The sequence below is a fragment of the Ostrea edulis genome, chromosome 4 (genome assembly GCF_947568905.1).
Source record: "Ostrea edulis chromosome 4, xbOstEdul1.1, whole genome shotgun sequence".
NCBI classification, from domain to species: Eukaryota; Metazoa; Mollusca; class Bivalvia; order Ostreida; family Ostreidae; genus Ostrea; species Ostrea edulis.
This window is the reverse complement of record NC_079167.1, coordinates 41,719,557-41,742,661: the sequence shown is the minus strand read 5'-3', so window position 1 is coordinate 41,742,661 and position 23,105 is coordinate 41,719,557. Positions and strand designations below refer to the sequence as shown.

Below are 23,105 nucleotides of genomic sequence, written 5' to 3'. Positions count from 1 at the left end.
TGGTTGCTTCATTAAGATTCAATAGTAAATAGGATACGGTCGAAAGGGACCCGAATTTCGTCCTTCACCTTTGCTTCTTCTTTCATCTTTGATGCGCCTAGAAATGACCTCCACTGTTCCTTTCTTTTCAAATATAAAATGCACAGTTTTTAAAATACTTGATGGACTTTCCATAAGGTGAATCATAGTATAAACATATTAGTATGGGAGCATGGCCACTGTAAATTCAAATTTCCCCCTAAAGGAAGAGCTACTTTATAGACAGCTTTCCGGAAACAAATTTTGTTTTGTGACTGCAATGTTTCACAGTCAATGGGAAATCCCTCGGTTTCACCGTCAAATTAAACTATTCGCTCATTTTAAACCTTGAGCAGTTATCTCTAACAGTACCAATCACTGTAAATGTGTGCCCTGCAACTTCACACGGTGTTGTTCGCAGACAAACTTTTCATGAGTCTTCACGTCATTTTAGTAGAGTAAATTTTTTATTTCGAAAGTGTAACACGTATAAAAAACAGATGTACAACGTGTTCCTCACAAAACAGCGGCAGAAGATGGACTTTATGAAGGATTTTGTTGTTCAACCGTTTGTAGGAACTTTCCGAAATTATTCTAATTTTCCATGACTTCGGACGTCTGATCAGGCTATTTCCGTTGTCAATAAATACTTTACAGACGATTCAAAATCCGACATCTTGGCGGGGGAGTTGGGAAAACGTCGAGGGGTAGGGTTTAATATCCTTGGTGTGGATAAAAAGTAATCAACAAATCTGTCAGAGCTGGAAAAATTGCGATGTTTCTTCGATTCTCAAATCATATGCCTGACAGATCCTCAAATTTCACAATTTACGATTTATTGGCCTTATGATTTATAACATGAGATCATTTTTTGGTCAATATCCCAAGTGTCTTGTTTCGGAGCTCTTCATTGGCCAGCGACGCATATACGCGAGTAATTTCCGAACTTGGAATGAAGTCGGATCATAAAAAGAGAAGAAAACCCAAAATAGCACGTGTGCTGCGCTAAAATGACAATTGAGGTTAACGAGGAATTATGGACATTTTGGTCAATTTTATTGAAGAGGGAATCATTCACACGACCGATTGTGTAGAGTTTTCTAATACTGAACAATGTCAAATAAATTTTTACCGTGTGTCGTTTACAATTCTCCATACTCTTCTCCTTCCCACAGGGGCGTGGATTACGGATCGGCGGATCATAAGAGGGCGTCAGCCATGCCGTCCCAGGGATCGCTATTTACCAACTTCGAAGAAGTTCAGGTAAGAGGGTTTTATTAAAAATATTTTAGCTATCTACATGATTGTCTTTATTTCTTCATTAACCTCCCAATAAAAAAGCAAGTAAAAAGAAGAAAAAAAATGAAAAAAAAAAACCAACCAAAAAAACCCCCGTCAACATGACCAAAATTTTTGGATTCAATATAATTAACTGCTATTCTTTGTAAATCACTTTTACCACGCTCAAGAATAATGTTTTTGATATTTAAATAAAAACTAATTTCCATTTGTAAGCTCCATTTCAACGATAACTTGAACCATTGCTAAACCTGACTAATTCTAATGTTTGTCCTACATGAAAAATTTCTGATGAACATGATTACACAAAGATTGTTCATTCAATGATAAAAAAAAATGTATCTGTTTCAATCATTTTCTCAGTCTAGTAACAGAAAATGAAATATTTCAAACAAAAAAGCTGTATTCTATTTGTCATTTATTGAGAATGATGAAAAAGATTACATATCGATCAATCTGCCAATATGAAATGATGAATTTAAAGAGAGGCTGGCTGCAGTGTGAAACATTTTGATTCGGATTCCTGCTAAATAAACGAAGAGATCGCAGAGAATCGTGTCATGGCGATCTCAGTTTACACGTTCACGATGCTTTCTTCCGGGTTGTTCCCACCTTTACTGGGCGTCTTGAGATGCGATATTTACGAAATCTTGTTAGGATCACTTAAAAGAAAAAATAAAGTGTAATAAATTCTGTTAGGATCACTTAAAAGAAAACATGACATCTATTGGGATCAATTGAAGACAAAAATGAAGGCTTAAAATCCTATTGGGATCACTTAAAAGAAAAAAGACAAAGGCTTAATAAATCCTGTTAGGATCTTTTAAAAGAAAAAAATAAGGTTTGATAAATTAAAAATTAGAAACGCCGAATATGATTTGGTACATATCAGGGATCAAATCTTTCCTTTCGCAGATTGCCCAGTATCACTGCAAAAAAGATATTAGGATCAAAAACACTTATTCATGAATTGTTATTAAAAATCATGATCTATGTACAAGCAGCATTCCTAAAACTGTAATACGGATTGAATCTGGCTAAACTGTGTATGTATCAGTTCTAACGACGACATAAGTTCAATTGTCTGTCTATCTGTCTGTCAGTATCCTCAACCTACAAGCGACACTATATTTCTGAAGACAACAGTTCATCTGTCAGAAGACAAAAACACTTTATTTAGATATCTGTCAGAAGACAACAATTGATTTAGATATCTGTCAGAGGACAACAAGTTATTTAGATTTACACAATTGTCTATCTGTCAGAAAACAACATGTTATTTGGATATATGTCAGAAGACAACACGTTATTTAGATTTCTGTCAGAAGACAACACGTTATTTAGATTTCTGTCAGAAGACAACACGTTATTTAGATTTCTGTCAGAAGACAACATGTTATTTAGATTTCTGTCAGAAGACAACACGTTATTTAGATCTGTCAGAAGACAACACATTATTTCAATTTCTGTCAGAATACAACACGTTATTTAGATTTCTGTCAGAAGACAACACGTTATTTAGATTTCTGTCAGAAGACAACGCGTTATTTAGATTTCTGTCAGAAGACAACGCGTTATTTAGATTTCTGTCAGAAGACAACACGTTATTTAGATTTCTGTCAGAAGACAACACATTCAGATTTCTGTCAGAAGACAACACGTTATTTAGATTTCTGTCAGAAGACAACACGTTATTTAGATTTCTGTCAGAAGACAACACATTCAGATTTCTGTCAGAAGACAACATGTTATTTAGATTTCTGTCAGAAGACAACGCGTTATTTAGATTTCTGTCAGAAGACAACACATTCAGATTTCTGTCAGAAGACAACATGTTATTTAGATTTCTGTCAGAAGACAACACGTTATTTAGATCTGTCAGAAGACAACACATTATTTCAATTTCTGTCAGAATACAACACGTTATTTAGATTTCTGTCAGAATACAACACGTTATTTAGATTTCTGTCAGAAGACAACACGTTATTTAGATTTCTGTCAGAAGACAACACGTTATTTAGATTTCTGTCAGAAGACAACACGTTATTTAGATCTGTCAGAAGACAACACATTATTTCAATTTCTGTCAGAATACAACACGTTATTTAGATTTCTGTCAGAAGACAACACTTTATTTAGATTTTCTGTCAGAAGACAACATGTTATTTCAATTTCTGTCAGAAGACAACACGTTATTTAGATTTCTGTCAGAAGACAACACATTATTTCAATTTCTGTCAGAAGACAACACGTTATTTAGATTTCTGTCAGAAGACAACACGTTATTTAGATTTCTGTCAGAAGACAACACGTTATTTAGATTTCTGTCAGAAGACAACACGTTATTTAGATTTCTGTCAGAAGACAACACGTTATTTAGATTTCTGTCAGAATACAACACGTTATTTAGATTTCTGTCAGAATACAACACGTTATTTAGATTTCTGTCAGAAGACAACACGTTATTTAGATTTCTGTCAGAAGACAACACGTTATTTAGATTTCTGTCAGAAAACAACACGTTATTTAGATTTCTGTCAGAAGACAACATGTTATTTAGATTTCTGTCAGAAGACAACACGTTATTTAGATTTCTGTCAGAAGACAACATGTTATTTAGATTTCTGTCAGAAGACAACACGTTATTTAGATTACCAAATTTGCTAACTGTATCCACTAAGACATGTACTTTGAATTTAGTTTTTACGCCCCCATCACTGAAGTCAGGTTATGTTGTTTTTGTCATGTCTGTTTGTGTGTCTATCTGTTGAAAATTTAAATCATGCCAATATCTTCTGAATGGTGAGTGATATGGTTATCATATTTCATATGTGTATTCCTTGTGACAAGATCTTTTTTTCGGTACCAAATGAATTGACCTACTGACCTTGCCTTTGACCTTCTGACCTTGAAGTTTAACATACTTTTAAGAAAACTTAATGTAGGCAATGTCTCATGAACTATTATTAAAGTTAGGGTTTTCATATTCTGTACATAGATTTCTTATGGCAAGTTCTTTCTTTCGATCTATCTAGGACCTCCCATGGTTTGTGGATTGATATGGTTTATATTTAATGAGGTATGTGATTTTTATTCCCTCGATAAGACTCGGGGATAGAAAACTCATTGAATAAAAATCATATCAAACCATAAACCATGGGAGATTCTTTTTATCAAATATTACCCCCCCCCCCCCCCGGATTATTCATTTACGTTACTGTATTGTTGGGAATTTTGCTTCCTGACATAGCATTAACAAACTACGTATTGACTTTTTTGTGACGTCACAAACGCTGTAGTAAAACAGTGAAATTTTTGTAATAGATGATAAAGGAGCAAACATGTGATATCATACTATACTTTGTAACCTTGACCTTAGAGTCTGACCACAATTTAAAATCTTGAACAATGTTCTTAACTTATGAATGGTGAATGATAGTGCTCTTAATTAAGTTTCATACATCCATTCCTTGTGACAAGACCTTTTATTTTTGGTTCCAATAAGTTTTTGACCTTGTTTATTGTTTCTTTGTTGCTACCAGGGGCATATAGTGTTTCTCAAACACATCTTGTTTAGGAAATGTGAAAATTTGCAAAAATTAAAAAAAAAATTCTCTGTTTTGCTGATTCAGTATACATAAAGATGTTTTTTGAAAAGATGTAAATTTTTAACAAATATACCTGTTTATGTTTTAGTATGCATGCACTAGACGTTTTAGAAAATGACTTTGGTCTAACATTTCGTGTTTTGTACACAACAATTCCGTAAAAGTTTCAAAGCGTTTTATTTTAAAATGCAGCTGACAGATGAAGAGCGGGTATATCTAAATGCTGCCTCCATGGGGGATGTGGGGATCGTTCGGCAGTCCTTAGAGGAACCCGATGGAGCACTGAACGTGAATTGTGTGGATTACATGGGGAGGAACGCCCTGCATCTTGCCATTGACAGCGAAAAAATAGGAGTCATCGAGATCCTCATAGACAATTTGAACTTTAACTGTATAGAAGAGGCTCTGCTTCATGCAATTAGCAAAGGCGCAACGAAAATCGTTAAACTGATTATTGAACATCCCAACTTCATGGCGGGTGAAGACAGGTTCAAAAGTTTCGGAGTTACCGAGGCATTTTTCAGGACTGAAGAGAAAAGTCAATTTCCTCCCGATATTACACCTTTAATTTTAGCTGCTCACTATAACAATCATGAAATTGTTCAAATGTTTTTGTCTAGAAATCACAAAATTGAAAAACCTCATAGCATATCATGTGCATGCACGGATTGTGCCACGAAACAGAACTATGATGCTTTGAAGCGATCACGGTCACGGTTGAATGCGTATCGGGCTCTGGCTAGCCCGTCGTATATGGCTCTTTCAAGTCCAGACCCTATTATGACGACCTTTGAACTTCGACAGGAAATGATGAAATTGGCAGAGGTGGAGAAAGAATTCAAGGTGAATAACATTTTAATTAAAATTTTAATAGAATGAACAAGTGAAGATAATGAACGGTGGTCAATCTCATATATCAAGAGTTGGGCAAACACGGGCCCCATAACATACCAGAGGTGGGATCAGGTGCTCGGAGGAGTAAACCTCCCCTGTTGACCGTTCACGCCTGCCGTGACCCCTGTATCTCGATCAGGTAAACTGGGTAATGCGTTGTCATAATCATTGTGTAAAGAACGGCCTAAGAATTGGTATGAAAAACGTCAAGCTAGTGATAGCTTGCATCATTATAATGTAGCAATATTAAGGTATGGTAAAGACACATGTTGCCATGGATTGAAATCGCATGATATGTGAACAAGTGAAGGTAACGGACAGTGATCAATCTCATAAAGAATACAAAATTAAAGCTGCATGACCCGATGTTCATGTATTATTTTTGTACACAATTACTTTAAAGCAGATTAATTACTTTATAAAGTTATTAACTTTCCCTTAATTACATGCTTGAAAACATCTGCATGTAAAAGAAAACAGTGCGAATATTATTTAGAAAGTAAATATAGTGGCTACATATATAAATCATCCCATAATAGACGTCTATAAATAGACCCACGCGCGTCAGGGGAATCCCAACATGATGTATTAACTCATACGCAACTGTCTAATTTTAAGGCTGAAAGAACGTAAAACAACGAATTACTAAGAGGTATTTGATATTTTTATTTCTATTAAACTTATGGTACGGTACTGTTATAACAAAATACACAGCTTTACACAGATAAGACCACCGATGATTTGAAAGTTTGAACTGCCAGTGGTCACGTGACTGTCACTTGAAATGGCAGAGTGACGCAGTTATTTGTAAACATCGATTTAAAATCAAATTATTTGGGTTAAAACAGGAAAAATAATTTATGATAGGTCGTACAGTCTCATAACTACATACGTGCGATGATTTAATAGCGTATTTACGAGATGGAAAAAAATATTGTAATTCGGACCATACAGCTTTAAGAGATCCCTGGACATACCAGAGGTGAGATCAGGTGCTTATGCAGAGTAAGTATCTCATACTCGCCGTGAGCCTTTAGTCTGTCTTAATCATTCTTCGCACTATGGTGGACGAGATTTAACATGTCGCTGTATACACGAGACTTGGAGCTACAATGTATCAGATATAAGATATGGAAAAATTATTGGCAAACAACCATGGAAAATTAATTTAGCTGATGCCCTGCCTGTATTTTCCGGTATATGTACATGTATATTACGACTAAATCTCGTTTTAGGTCACCATTAGACCTCGATTTAGGTCACGATTATAACTTCGTTTTAGGTCGTCATTATACATGTATATCATTTTGTCATGATATCTCGTTTTTAGGTCACCATAAGATCTCGTTTTTGGTCACCATTTGATCTAGTTTAGGTCCCCATTATAGATCTCGTTTTTGATTACCATTATATTTCGTTTAGGTGACTATTAGATCGCGTTTTAGGTCATTATACATATATCATGTTTTAGGTCACCATTATATATCGTTTCAGTCACGATTGTATCTTGTTTAGATCACCATTAAATCTCATTTTAGTTTACGATTACACCTCGTTTTAGATTACGATTAGATCTCGTTTAGGTCACGACTAGATCTTGTTTAGGTTACGATTAGATCTCATTTTAGATTGCGAATAGATCTCGTTTTGTATTACGATTAAATCTCGTTTTAAGTTACGATGATATCTCGTTTTAAGTTACGATTAGATCTCGTTTTAGATTACGATTAGATCTCGTTTTAAGTTACGATTAGATCTCGTTTTAAGCATATGTTCGGTTATTGGATTCTATAAACACAAACTCTCAAATTTGATTGAATTTAATAAATTTCGACTCTTTGATCGCTTTTTCCTTGTTAAATTTTGAGGATTTATTGCATATCATGACACCGTAACGACACAATCATAACAAACTCGACGTTATAAAGATGTCAAAGTCCATTCAGTATGTTTGACAAGAGAATAAAGGAAAGTATTCTACAAATATAAACATACATGTATAAGGAAGATTGATTGATTGAATATTGTTTAACGTCCCTCTCGAGAATCTTTCACTCATATGGAGACGTCACCATTGCCGGTGTAGGGCTGCAAAATTTAGGCCTATGCTCGGCGCTTACAGCCTTTGAGCAGGGAGGGATCTTTATCGTGCCACACCTGCTGTGACACGGGAACTCCGTTTTTGCGATCTCGTCCGAAGGACCGCCCCATTTAGTCGCCTCCTTCGACAAGCAAGGGGTACTGAAGACCTATTCTAACCCGGATCCCCACGAGACAATTCTGGAAGAAGTTGATACAGAAATTGACAGATTTCATACCAAACTCGATCTACTGGTTTTGTAAAGAGGCAGTTTGATAAAACACATCTGATTACACAAAATGTAGCTTCGTCATTAATCAAATTTGTCAGCAAATATCAGGCGGAATCGGAGAAAGTGGATCAGATGACAATCTTATTTTTTATACATATAGAGTCAACTTCAACCACGATGTGAAACGCAGACGACAGATTAAAGATTATCCGCAGGGCATGTTGTAAACGGATAGTATATTGTAATGGTTCTGGTTATTTCATTATGTTCGATCCGTGACCTTTTATTACTTTTCGATATACCGATATACCGGTATTTGAGCAAAACAGGCACATCAGCACCGCTACAAATCGATTGTTTGTCTTGACTCAGATGAATATTTCAGATTGTAGGGAAGAGTCTACAAAATTATCATTTTAAGCACACCAAAAAAAAAATTAAAAAAAAATTGGAAAGTTCTGATCCCACCTCTGGTATATCCAGGGGTCCGTGTTTGCCCAACTCTCTATTTTGTATTGCTTATAGGATTGATCACTGTTCGTTATCTTCACCTTTCATCTAGAAATAACTTTTACTTTTTCAGTCTCCAGGGCCGTAAATTACATGGAGGCGGAGGAGGCAGCTGCCTCCTCCAACTTTTGAGCCAAAAAAAATTAAAATTTAAAGTTCATTAGAATTTATGTTGTTTCCAATAACTAAGAACATGATACCTCCCTTAAAAAGCATTCCAAATCTTTCTTTTAGAATGAGTTGGTCAAGTAACATCTTAGAAGGCCCTAGAATCAAGGATTTTGCACGAAACGTGTTCAGTGTGCACAAAATGTGCTCAGCGTCTGGGGGCCTGGGCGGCCCCCAGACCCCCGCCTAATTTCCTGCCTCCTCCAAATTGAAGGTTAATTTACGGCCCTGGTCTCATGCACCAATCAAGAGTGCTACATTCTGTTTAACTGAAATGTCAGGATCACAGATACACATGTATATTGATTCAAATGTAGCATTTATCTAATATTTACAGTAAATATATACTTGGCATAGGATTGATTAATTGATTGTATCTTGTTTAGCATCCCTCTCGAATATTTTTCACTCATATGGAGACCTCACCAAGACCGGTGAAGGGCTTCAAATTTAAGCCTATGCTCGACACTTACGGCCATTGAGCAGTGAGGGTTGTTTAGCGTGCCACACCTATTGTGACATGGGACGTCCATTTTTAAGGTAATCTCCGAGGATCCGTGACATTCACACCTGATGCCGAGCGTTTGGCGATGGAACTGTCACCACCCGTTTTAACGACTTAGGTTTGTCGCAGCCGGGATTCGAACATGCAGGCGAACGCTCTACCCTCTAGACCACCGTGGCGGTTTCTTGGCATAGAAAGGAGCCTGCTTACTTAGGAGAAGCCTGTTTACTTAAAGGGAGAGACAACACCAAAAACATTTACATGATCAATGATAGGATTAATTATATAATAAAAATTTGTCGTACTATTCTGCTGATAAACGGCCTAGATAAGCTTCAGTATTAATTTGAAAACGTTAAAAAAAATGAATTTCCTGTCATCTATAGAGGCCGCCATGATGTGGAACTCTTTTGTATTGAAGACCACAAAAATAAATAATTTTGACGTCACACCGTCTGTTCTGGTTTTGAGCTTTTCTGATCACCCGTATTCCGGCGTCCGTTTGTCTGTCTGTCCGTCTGTAAACTTTTAACATTTTTTACTTCTTCTCAAAAACCACTGGGCCAATTTCAACCAAAGTTGGCACAAAACATCCTTAGGTAAAGGGAATTCTAAATTGTTAAAATAAAGGGCCAGACCACCTTCCAAGGGGAGATAATAAAAAAGAGGTAAAAATAGGGTAGGGTCATTAAAAAATCTTCTTCTCAAGAACCACTGGGCCAGAAAAGATGAAATTTATAGATAAGTTTTATTAGGTAGTGCAAATTCTAAATTGTTAAAATCCTGGCCCCCGGGGGTTGGATGGGGCTACAATAGGGGATCAAAGTTTTACACACAAATATATAGGAAAAATCTTTAAAAATCTTCTTCTCAAGAACCACTGAGCCAGAAAAGCTGAGATTTATATGAAAGCTTCCTGATATAGTGCAAATTATAAATTGTTAAAATCCTGGCCCCGGGGGTCGGATGGGGCCACAATAGGGGATCAAAGTTTTACATACAAATATATAGGAAAAATCTTTTAAAATCTTCTTCTCAAGAACCACTGAGCCAGAAAAGCTGATATTTACATGAAAGCTTCCTGATATAGTGCAAATTTAAGTTTGTTAAAATTATGGCCCCCGGGGGTAGGATGGGGCCACAATAGGGGTTCAAAGATTTACATACGAATATATAGAAAAATCTTTTAAAATCTTCTCAAGAACCACTGAGCCAGAAAAGCTGATATTTACATGAAAGCTTCCTAACATAGTGCAGAGTTAAGTTTGTTCAAATCATGGCCCCCTGTGGTAGAATGGGGCCACAACAGGGGATCAAAGGTTTACATACCAATATATACATTGTAGGGGAAATCTTTAAAAAAAAATTCTTCTCAAGAACCACTGAGCCAGAAAAGCTGATATTTACATGAAAGCTTTCTGACATAGTGCAGATTCAAGTTTGTTCAAATCATGGTCCCTGGGGGTAGGATGGGGCCACAAGGGGGGATTAAAGTTTTAAATACAAATATATAGGAAAAATCTTTAAAAATCTTCTTCTCAAGAACCATTAGGCCAAAGAAGTTCACATTTACATGAAAGCTTTCTGACATAGTGTGGATTCAAGTTTGCAAAAACCATGGCCTCTAGGGGTAGGTTGGGGCCATAATAGGGACTACGGTTTTACATGAAAATATATATGGAAAGTCTGATATGGACCAAAGTGACTCAGGTGAGCGATGTGGCCCATGGGCCTCTTGTTATGAGATCCTAAGATAATCAAAGATGTGCATGTGGTAGATTTTACGAATAGGTTGATGCCTTCCTGTCAAGCTGGTAATTGCACTTATGCGTAAGGAAGATGTGGAAAAAAAGAAGTTTTTTCGAAATTCGTGACCCAACCAAGTCATATGAAAAGAAAAGACTATGTAAACTGTGTATCAATCATTTGCGTAATGACAAATTAAAGTTCGAGACATTTGCATGAAGAAACGTGTACCGTCTGCCTGGTATGCGACTAGACTGAACGTCTTCTTTTCTCAATTTCTTCTTGCGAAAGAACGGGCTCGAATCTATACGGCTCCAAACTTAACTGTTCGTGACTTGTCATGTTTACAGTGCTACTACTGAAATAAACCGGAACAGACGGTGTGACGTCATAAATTAAACTTCAATGGCCGCTCTCTTAGCGGCGGGTGATTTAAAATATACATGTATGATAGATTGATGTTGATTTAAACGTTAGGCAAGGATTTTTGTTAAAGACAGTCATTTACAATATCAGTAAGTAATACTTTATTCATAAAAGCAACAATGTGGTTAGGGTTGCCTTTCCCTTTAAATATGGCGTCCGCAACAATTGCAATCCAACATTGACAGTGGTCTTGACCTTAAAAAACCTTTAAACAAAAGAAATTATGAATTCCATTTTCTTGCCTTAAGAAATTTATAATTTGAAGAGATGATATTAATGTTTTTATATTTACATTTTATTTTCATTCCTCACGGAATATTCCCAGTCGTTAAACAATCGTACTATTTTTATCAAGATTCATACGCACATCGTTCACATTCATGAGGAAATGGCTTTCATTTAAATTGGCAATAATATGGAAGGCGAAAACATTGGAAATGTAAACTATTATGTCCATAAACCATTATGTGATGAGACTGTCTATATAGGAAGTTTTTATTAAGGTCAAGTGTCGTATGAATTTTAGAATGTAGCAGTAAATGCTGTGGGTACTACATGTATTTAAACACCGTGATTGTTAAAAAAACCCATTTGTGCTTTTTGTCACATAGTGTAGGTATCCTCCTCTTAAATGTTTCCTTGTTTTGTCAAGTCTACGATAATCCCTTGACTTCTTAGTGATATCCCCGTGGGGATCCGGGTTAGAATAGGTCCTCAGTACCCCTTGCTTGTCGTAAGAGGCGACTAAATGGGACGGTCCTTCGGACGAGACCGCAAAAACCGAGGTCCCCTGTCTTAACAGGTGTGGTACGATAAAGATCCCCCCCTGCTCAAAGGCCGTAAACGCAGAGCATAAGCCTAGATTTTGCAGCCCTTCACCGGCAATGGTGACGTCTCTATATGAGTGAAAGATTCTCGAGAGGGACGTTAAACAATATTCAATCAATTAATCGACGTTTTACTCTCTTCCAATACAAAGTAAGGCATTGAAAAAGATATTTTAAAATACAGATATTAAAAAACGAAAGTAAACATGTGTGATAAAGTTACAAAAAAAAGTTTAACCTGGAGAACTAAACAAAGTGTTTTTTCTTTTGTTCTGTGTAAGTCTATTATAATTCTTGATTTGGACCTGCATTTATTGGAAAGACATGCGAATTTTACTTGCTCTTCACAGAGCTAAATCAAATTAAGCCAATACGCAATGTCTGCTTATTGTCAAGTTTTGTGTTTGATGCGATTCTTGAAACTGTAATAAAGAAACAACTCGAGCACAATAGTTTTCATAATCTAAATCAATCTTAATTTTTGAAGGGAAATTCATATATCGCAGTAAATTGAATCAAAAAGTATTTCTTTTCCTGTTTCCAGATTGAGGGTGTAGCAGGCATGCATTCGGTTTCACTATTACATCAGGTGCATTCTTTTACAGAACGAATACTTGGCACTGCTGGAACAGTGTATGAACTTTGCCTGTGAACTGATTGATCTCTGTCGAGGTACACAGGAAGTGGAGGCTGTGGTTAGCGAGGGAACCGGATGTGGGGAGCCTCTCGCGAGACTTAAAATGGCAATCAGATATCAGGAAAAGAAGGTGATGGAATGGAATATTGTTACCTAAAAAATATTCTGTAAACTATGTTAGAAAACACCAAAAACAAAACACGGAAACATGTGTTGTTTACCTGAATGTTCACGAAAGAAATAAAATGAATTACATCAAATTAAAATTACCAAATCAATAACATATATAACTTGATTTTCTGTATTTGGCCTTGTTTATGGAAAATAGGATATACTTATTTTTCCATTGGTTTTTGATAGACGCCCAGCATGATAGCTATAAAGATTTATGTTTGAGGGTCGTCCAGGCCCTGTCTTTTGTATAGACATTGATGGATGATTCAACGGGAACAAATTATTATTTCACTGCGGTGCATGTCACTTTCAAGTTGATAAACTCAACTGATATTAGTTGTAAAAAAAAGTATAGTTCATTTTATTATAGTTGTCTGTTGATTGAATCTAAAAGGGCTTGTTGAATATTGATGTTATTACGTATACAGGAGTTCTAGGGAATGTTTGTATGGAAACGGTCTTTTAATTAATTTATTTAAGCATTTCTTTTTCTACTGACGTCATTACTATTCTGGGGTCATTGTTTCACAAAGTAATTACCACACAAGGGGGACCAGACGAATGGGAAAAAATTATAGTACACACCGAATTATCTGTTCCAACCATTGTAAACAATGCACAGTCTGAAGGTCATTTATAAAACGTATTTGAAGGTCATTTATGAAAGTATTTGAAGGTCATTTATATAGATATTTGATCGACTGTTATAAGAGTATTTGAAGGTCTTTAATAGAAATATTTGAAGGTCTTTTATAAAACAATATTTGATGGTCATTTATAGAAGTATTTGAAGGTAATTCATAAAATATTTGAAGGTCATTTATATATATATTTAAAGGTCTCTTATAAACACATTTGAAGTGCATATATAAAACCTGAATGTCTTTTATAAAAGTCATTTGTAGGTTTTTTTTATACAATGAAGAAGTGAAGATAACAACTCACAAATTCTACAAAGAATACAAAATTAAGAATAGGGCTAATACGGACCCCTGAACACACCAGAAGTAAGCATACCCTGTTGACCGGTCACACTCAGCGTGAGCCTTATTGCTTAAATTTTAGCAGATCCAGTAAAACACGGTTATAGAGAATGTCCACGGCCAGCGAAATAATAAAAAAAAAGTTTGCTGTAAATAAACTTCGTTATATCAAATACAATTTTCGTTATTTTCCTTTCATAGGGGAATAAATATCACTTCCGAATTAGCGTGAATTCATTATAAACATGTCTTATTGTACTGATATTTTTTTATTTCAAATAGAAGAACGATTTATCATAACGTTCATCCTTCCGTATCGTAAATAAATATTTGTATTGATTTGTATTTTTGTAGTTTGTTGCTCACCCTAACTGCCAGCAGCACATGACAACCCTCTGGTATGGATCTGAAATGAGCTTCCTCCAGTCTCTGAGTTTGTGGAAACAACTCGCTTTCATCCTTCTGTTTCTCCCATGCATTCCGTTTCTATGTGTCGCATACATCATTTTTCCAAACACTAAAGTAGGTATATATATTTCCTTTTCCATAGAAAAGCCATTATGTTATTTCTTTCCTTTGTGAGCAAACATATGCAATTATTTAACGTCATGGATTTGTGCTATTTCTTTTTGATCAAATGCAACATGTTCAAATGCGGAACTGTCCATTGAGCACCTGTGCTGATAGTTTAAGATAGCTAATAGATAAACATATTTCAGTGAAATCTTACACGGTGTATTTCTGATTTACGGAAACACGTTTGGACCCCTTTTTGATATTTGTACACCTCGTTCCCTATTTTTTCTGAATAAATCTATTTTTGACAATACGAGGGCTCCGCAAAGCGAGGCCTCTTCCCGTTTATTGTGTGAGTTCTCCTCAAGTGTTTATACATGTATCATTCAGTGGCGAATCTAGCAAGGGGGGGGGGGGGTCATGGCAGATGTACCCATCCTTTTTGGTTGTATAGTTTCTTTCTTTTCTTTTATCATAAAAAGTAATTGTGGGCGGAAAAGGTACAACCTTGGGTTGCAACCCAACCACTCCCCTTTCAAAATTTTCTGGATCCGCCACTATTCATCATTGTAAAAGGCAAAATCAGTTTGGTTTTGAAATGTCTTCCTCCGGTGACTCTGATATTACAGTGAGTAACGTGAAATCCGTTTGTCATGGAGATCGGATATTTAAAGGCCACCCAGTAACCATGACGTAATCCATTTCCCAATGAACACATCCAGGACATCATTTTTTTGTGTTCGGTCTTATTCACGCAAAATTCATTAAAATCAGATACTGTCCACATTTTCGGAATTTTCCGTCCAATGAACTTTTGGATTGGGTGATTTATTACTAGTATTGTACTCACATGCGATCGAAGAAACTAATTTGTGAACGTACGGACGATTATATACAAAATACAGTAAACCACACTGATAGCGTAGTGCCAGGGGCAAACAATATTGAATCGTTATAAACGTAATTGGTTATATCCAATAAGTTCATAAAATGTTTTAAACTACAGGGAATGACAATGACTTCACTATAATCATAAATTCATTATAAGCATGTTCACTGTACCGTGGGGATCCGGGTTGCTCAGTACCCCTTGTTTGTCGTAAGACGCAACTAAATGGGGCAGTCCTTCGAATGAGGCCACAAAAACTGAGGCCCCGTGTCACAGCAGGTGTGGCACGATAAAGATTCCTCCCTGTTCAAAGTCCATAAGGGCCGACCGTACGCCTAAATTTTGCAGTCCTCCATTCGGCAATGGTGACGTCTCCACATGAGTTAAAAATTCTCGAGCGGGAGTTTAAGCAATATCCAACCAACCAACCAACACTGTAACCGTGTTTTACTGTAAGCGTGAATTCATTATAAGTGTGTTCGCTGAAACCGTGTTTCACTGTAAATGTGAATTCATTATAAGCGCGTTCACTATAACCGTGTTTTACTGTAAACATGAATTCATTATAAGTGTGTTCACTGTAACCATGTTTTACTGTAAGAATGAATTCATTATAAGTGTGTTCACTGTAACTGTGTTTTATTGTAACCATGAATTCATTATAAGCGTGTTCACTGTAACAGTGTTTTACTGTAAGCGTGAATTCATTATAAGCAAGTTCACTGTAACTGTGTTTTACGGTAAGTGTTTATTTATTATAAGTGTGTGCACTGTAACCGTGTTTTACTATAAGTGTGAATTCATTATAAGTGTGTTCACTGTAATTGTGTTTTACTGTAAGTGTGAATTCATTATAAGTGTATTCACTGTAACTGTGTTTTACTGTAAATGTAAATTCATTATAAGTGTGTTCGCTGTAACTGTATTTTACTATAAGCGTGAATTCATTATAAGCGTGTTCACTGTAACTGTGTTTTACTGTAAGTGTGAATTTATTATAAGTGTGTGCACTGTAACCGTGTTTTACTATAAGTGTGAATTCATTATAAGTGTGTTCACTGTAATTGTGTTTTACTGTAAGTGTGAATTCATTATAAGTGTATTCACTGTAACTGTGTTTTACTGTAAATGTAAATTCATTATAAGTGTGTTCGCTGTAACTGTATTTTACTATAAGCGTGAATTCATTATAAGCGTGTTCACTGTAACTGTGTTTTACTGTAAGTGTGAATTTATTATAAGTGTGTTCACTGTAACCGTGTTTTACTGTCAGTGTGAATAATTTATTATAAGTGTGTTCACTGTAACTGTGTTTTACTGTAAGTGTGAATTCATTATAAGTGTATTCACTGTAACTGTGTTTTACTGTAAGTGTGAATTCATTATAAGTGTGTTCACTATAACTGTGTTTTACTGTAAGTGTGAATTCATAATAAGTGTATTCACTGTAACTGTGTTTTACTGTAAGTGTGAATTCATTATAAGTGGGTTCAGTGTAACCGTGTTTTACTGTATTTCATTTTCATCTTATTTCTTTTGTTAAAAGATGAAAAGTCAAGATAACAAACAGTGACCAATCTCATAAATCCCATAAAAATATACAAAATTAAGAGGAAGACAACACGGACCCCTAGACACATCAGTGCCTAAGAAAAGTAAGCATCCCCTCTTTACTCTTAAATTTGTATTCTTTACAGGAACTATAAGAATGATAACTGATCGTTATCTTCATTCTTTTCATTTTGAGCGATTAAGATTGTGTATTCTGTAGCGATTAAGAACGCAAATATACTATTAAATCTAACAATGTTAGGAGTTACTTTTACAAACTAAAACAAGAGTGTTAATTTCAAATAGCCAAAAAATTACTTTTTAACTTTAAAAAAAAGAAAAGAAAGAAACTATACAACCACAAAAGGATGGATGCATCCGCCATACCCCCACCCCTTCGCTAGATTCTCCACAGAATGATACACGTATAAACACTTGAGGAGAATTCAGTGTGTTAATTTCAAATAGAATGACGGTAAAGATCATGTCTAGAGTGAATTTTTGTGACAGGTTACAGAAAATGGAAACAAATGTATTCCTTGGCCTTGAGGTTTGTGACTCTAGTGAACATTGAAGAAATATCCACCGATAACTACTTAATTCTACGGCCATTCAAACAAAATAACTTAATATTTATTTTATTTGATTTTAAAGACAGGGTAAAAAAAACTTAATATGAGGTCTTAGGTCAGAAATAGGACAGTAGATCATCGATAGCTTCTAGTGTGTCCGCACGAGGAACCTCTTTTAGGTTATTCCGTTGAACGGCGCATGGGAAGGACATCCGACGAGTGCCTGTTCTAGATCTTGGAATGAGTTATGATTATGTTTCCTGGTGCTATTGGATTGGACGTCCTTCGTTACCTACAGCAACCAGACCATCTTCATTTTGAATAGCATGTATAATCTTGCTTCTCTCCTTCTTTGCCCTTGTGGTTTACAGTCTATTGTTTACATGGTTGTCCCACTTCAGGTTGTTTTGGATAGAGACACCGATGTATTTTGACATTTATAAGTGTATACCTGTGTATTATGTATACCTGTGTATACTGTAACGGTTATTGGGTTCTCTCTGACATTAATAAGTATATACCTGTGTATTCTGTATACCTGTGTATTCTGTATACCTGTGTATACTGTAACGGTAATTGGATTCTCTCTGACATTAATAAGTGTATAACTGTGTATTCTATATACCTGTGTATTCTGTATCCTGTATACCTGTGTATTCTGTAGCGTTTACCTGTGTATACTGTATATCTGTGTATACTGTATACCTGTGTATTCTGTAGCGGTTAGTGGGTTCTCTCTGACATTAATAAGTGTATACCTGTGTATTCTGTATACCTGTGTATACTGTATACCTGTGTATACTGTATACCTGTGTATACTGTATACCTGTGTATTCTGTAATGGTTATTGGATTCTCTCTGACATTAATAAGTGTTTACCTGTGTATACTGTATACCTGTGTATTATGTATACCTGTGTATTCTGTATACCTGTGTATTCTGTAACGGTTATTGGGTTCTCTCTGACATTAATAAGTGTTTACCTGTGTATACTGTATACCTGTGTATTCTGTATACCTGTGTATTCTGTATACCTGTGTATACTGTATACCTGTGTATACTGTATACCTGTGTATTCTGTATACCTGTGTATTCTGTATACCTGTGTATTCTGTATACCTGTGTATACTGTATACCTGTGTATTCTGTATACCTGTGTATACTGTATACCTGTGTATTCTGTATACCTGTGTATACTGTATACCTGTGTATTCTGTATACCTGTATATACTGTATACCTGTGTATACTGTAACGGTTATTGGGTTCTCTCTGACATTAATAAGTGTATACTTGTGCATTCTGTATACCTTGTGTATTCTGTATACCTGTGTATTCTGTATACCTGTGTATACTGTATACCTGTGTATTCTGTATGTATACCTGTGTATTCTGTATACCTGTGTATACTGTATACCTGTGTATTCTGTATACTTGTGTATTCTGTATACCTGTGTATACTGTATACCTGTGTATTCTGTATACCTGTGTATACTGTATACCTGTGTATTCTGTATACCTGTATATACTGTATACCTGTGTATACTGTAACGGTTATTGGGTTCTCTCTGACATTAATAAGTGTATACTTGTGCATTCTGTATACCTGTGTATTCTGTATACCTGTGTATTCTGTATACCTGTGTATACTTAACTGTTATTGGGTTCTCTCTGTTGGTGACTTTTACGATGTTACATTAATCTGGATAGAACTTCAGTAACAATTTATTTTCCCATTCTGTCATTTTGTTCAGGTCAGCCTGTAAAAGTTCGCCACTCTCTGTTGATGTTATGGTTAGGTATAATTTAAACAGTATTTATTAAGATAATTCATAATAGGATCGGACAGCAGGCTCTGTCTATATAAGTCCTCTCCGTATGGTCAGGTATACTATGATGACGTCTGCAAATAATCGGACAGTGGGTGTGAGATTTTATTGGAGGTCATTGATATAATAAAGAAAAACGACTTGGTCTAAGCAAAGAACATTGAGGAACTCCTGAATCCACTTGATTTCTTGATCTATAACCCTCTAAGACTACGTTTTTTTTTTTTATCTTCCTTTCAGCCACTTTCTGATCCAACAGTTAATGTTTTCAGAGACGTCATTGTACGATACCAGCTTGTTCACAATGAGGTTGTGGTTTACATTGTCAAAGACTTGAACAAAGTCAGTGAAAAGTATACCTGTCTGCTGGCCTTTATTTATTTATTTAGATTATCGGCAAGGTTATCAAGAAACTCAGTTGATTACGTTTCACAATATCTACCCCCCCCCCCCCCCCCCTTGAAGACGCTGTAGATTAGAGGATGATTTGGCATTCATCATGCTGCATACTGGTTAATGTGATAATATGCTCCATAACTTCACAGTATACAGATATCAGAAAGACGAGGTCGTTCAAGGTCTGGGTGTCCTGTCAAAGATGGCCCCATCTGGCTCTTTTGTGTAACGGTATTTTGATAGGCATATGCTTGAGTTTAGAAGGATGAAGATCAAACTCAGGAAATACGGTACCCAAAGACGGGGGGTCCCAAAAATAGCTTTGGACATTTAGGAGTACGGGAAAGTTCATTCAATGACTGTGGCACCAGTACAAGGTTTGTCTAAATCAGCACTCGATGTTTACCGGTTATTAAACTGCATGGAGAACAGCGATTTAATTATTTAATTATGTAATTGGAGAGAAAAAGGTAATCTTTAGGATGTCATAATTCCAAACCTAGACACATTTGATAATTGGAGAAGAATAAGTGAGTTACATGGAATTTTTATGCTTGCTAAATTTGATTTTGTAACAAAAGCATCGTTTTCAAGTTGGGTGGGAAAATAGAGCCATAGCCATACGAAGTTTCCCCAAACCAAATGTAATGACATGTAAGATATAAATGTAATGAGATCTAAGATATAAATGTAATGAGATCTAAGATATAAATGTAATGACATCTAAGATATAAATGTAATGACATCTAAGATATAAATGTAATGACATCTAAGATATAAATGTAATGACATGTAAGATATAAATGTAATGACATCTAAGATATAAATGTAATGACATCTAAGATATAAATGTAATGACATCTAAGATATAAATGTAAAGACATCTAAGATATAAATGTAAAGACATGTAAGATATAAATGTAATGACATCTAAGATATAAATGTAATGACATCTAAGATATAAATGTAATGACATGTAAGATATAAATGTAATGACATCTAAGATATAAATGTAATGACATCTAAGATATAACTGATTAATTTCCCGAGGATGAGTGTATTTTCTATCACCGTGTAAATAAAGATAAATATCTCATTCAATAGTTAATCAACTTACGTATCAATGGGAAACAGACGATATGTTGAATGTACTGAAAACAGAACTGCACACCTTTATCATTTCATTTTCTTCAGACACAGCGTGAACATATATTGTTATATATTAAAACAGTACGATATTTTACTCAGACACAGCGTGAACATATATTGTTATATATTAAAACAGTACGATATTTTACTCAGACACAGCGTGAACATATATTGTTATATATTAAAACAGTACGATTGACAAAACAACTAACAAAAATTCATAAATATATTAATCTTTGACATTGTACATTTAGGTAAAAATGATACAGATGTACTATGTACTACTAACTACAGATGTACTATGTACTACTAACTACAGATGTACTATGTACTACTAACTACAGATGTACTATGTACTACTAACTACAGATGTACTATGTACTACTAACTACAGATGTACTATGTACTACTAACTACAGATGTACTATGTACTACTAACGTGTATACAGTTGAAATGTGTTCAAAGATCGCTAGTTACGCATGTTATAAACTGAAGGAAGCGGTCGCTAGTGATTGGCGCCACCAATCAGGACAGTAACACGCAATAAACATTTTGACAAGCAGAATTGCTGATTTGCTGATGGAATTCACTCTGGTGTCTGTATGGCGCGAGCGGCCAAATAGATCAAATAAGCCGCCAGTCCTTTGTTTACACTGGCAGGAATGGTAGATATTAGTTCAGTAATAAGATACACAGGCTGGGAGAAATAGTTTTGCCGTGCAATAGAAGACTTTGATCTGGACACCACTGAATGGCGTGGCTTATTAAATTGTTACTGACGGATGGAAGATTTAAGGTGGAGTCCCCCTATGCGCACTGGTCTGATTGAAACACTGCCAGTCAGGCGATAGGTATACCTCAATCTGGTGACATTACCACATGGATGATCAATTCACGTAAAACAACAAATAAAACTGTTGAAACACAGATATTGATATAGTTTATAATAATGTTTTAGATGTTTCTTCTTCAGAAATCTTATCTTTATAAAACGCAAAAATTACGACAACAAAAATTGTAGAGTTATGTGGTCTGTATACAATTCATAAAAAGTCAACCGTCTTCATTTTTTTTTAAACATATGCTTACATGTATGTTTGTAACCACATTGTAGCAAGAAATGACACCTATTCATATAATACTGTACGTGTAATTATTTTAACAGGATTCGAATTTTAGCTGTTCTGTCGGTGAAGCGCTAAAATATGAAAATCTTTATTTGTCCATTATCATATCATAAAAGAAGCGTTACAACGTGATTACACCAAATTGTGCATCAGTTCCAACTGCACCAAATTATAAATACGCTAAAATAAGTACGCATTCGGTATATAGTTGTATTCTGAATTTCTGTTATGTGACGTCATTAAACTTAATATTTACTTGGTTACAGCCAGGAGCGGTCATGCGCTGTCCCGTGACAAAGTTCATCACGCATGCCACGTCCCATATATGTTTCCTCATCCTATTGGCGGCTGCTACATTTCGTCTCACGGAGAGCGGCATCTTAATAACTTCCACAACAGACCTACACAACCCGACATTCGAGTCGCTTACCAAAGATGAAAAAATTCTCAGTTTATTAAAAGAAACTTTAAGACCTGCAAATACCTTGCTGACCCATGTTCAACTATGTATTGTTTTCTGGATTTTAGGTAAATGAAATAAATTGACGCACAAGGCAATCTTATTAATTACTAATAGTATGAAATGATAAATTTATTTTGCGTCCAGAAAATATATGGACAACCACATGTATATATTCATAGAAAAGATTTTGCGAAATCCCCATATAAACCTGTATTGTTTGAGTCTTATTCTGTAGTCATATGAAAAAGAAAGTACTGACACACTGACCTCGTTTTTTGCTTTCTATTTCAGGGCTTTTATGGATAGAATGCAAGCAACTATACAGTACAGGCTTACGAGCATATATAACAGTGTATCAGAAACTGATAGACTTCAGTGTGTTATCAATGTACCTCGCCTCTTACGTTCTTCGCTTCTTTACAGAGTTTAGGATAGCACAAGCTGATAGGTAATGCATGTTGTTCAACTAGTTCTCGACGTTTAAAAGTAATTTCTCTTGTTGAAATA

At 35.5% G+C, this 23,105-nt stretch overlaps 1 protein-coding gene across 4 annotated transcripts in view; it reads left to right on the top strand.

Annotated features, from left to right (window-relative positions):
* Positions 1 to 23,105, top strand: part of LOC125670088 (short transient receptor potential channel 3-like) — a 73,549-nt gene that overhangs the window by 29,068 nt on the left and 21,376 nt on the right. For all 4 annotated transcript variants that reach the window (XM_048905034.2, XM_048905037.2, XM_048905036.2 and 1 more), the window contains exons 2-7: positions 1,194 to 1,281; positions 5,118 to 5,768; positions 12,919 to 13,080; positions 14,462 to 14,629; positions 22,402 to 22,663; positions 22,890 to 23,046. In XM_048905034.2, coding sequence (XP_048760991.1) covers positions 1,194 to 1,281; positions 5,118 to 5,768; positions 12,919 to 13,080; positions 14,462 to 14,629; positions 22,402 to 22,663; positions 22,890 to 23,046 — 1,488 coding nt within the window. The remainder of the gene's footprint in view (positions 1 to 1,193; positions 1,282 to 5,117; positions 5,769 to 12,918; positions 13,081 to 14,461; positions 14,630 to 22,401; positions 22,664 to 22,889; positions 23,047 to 23,105) is intronic.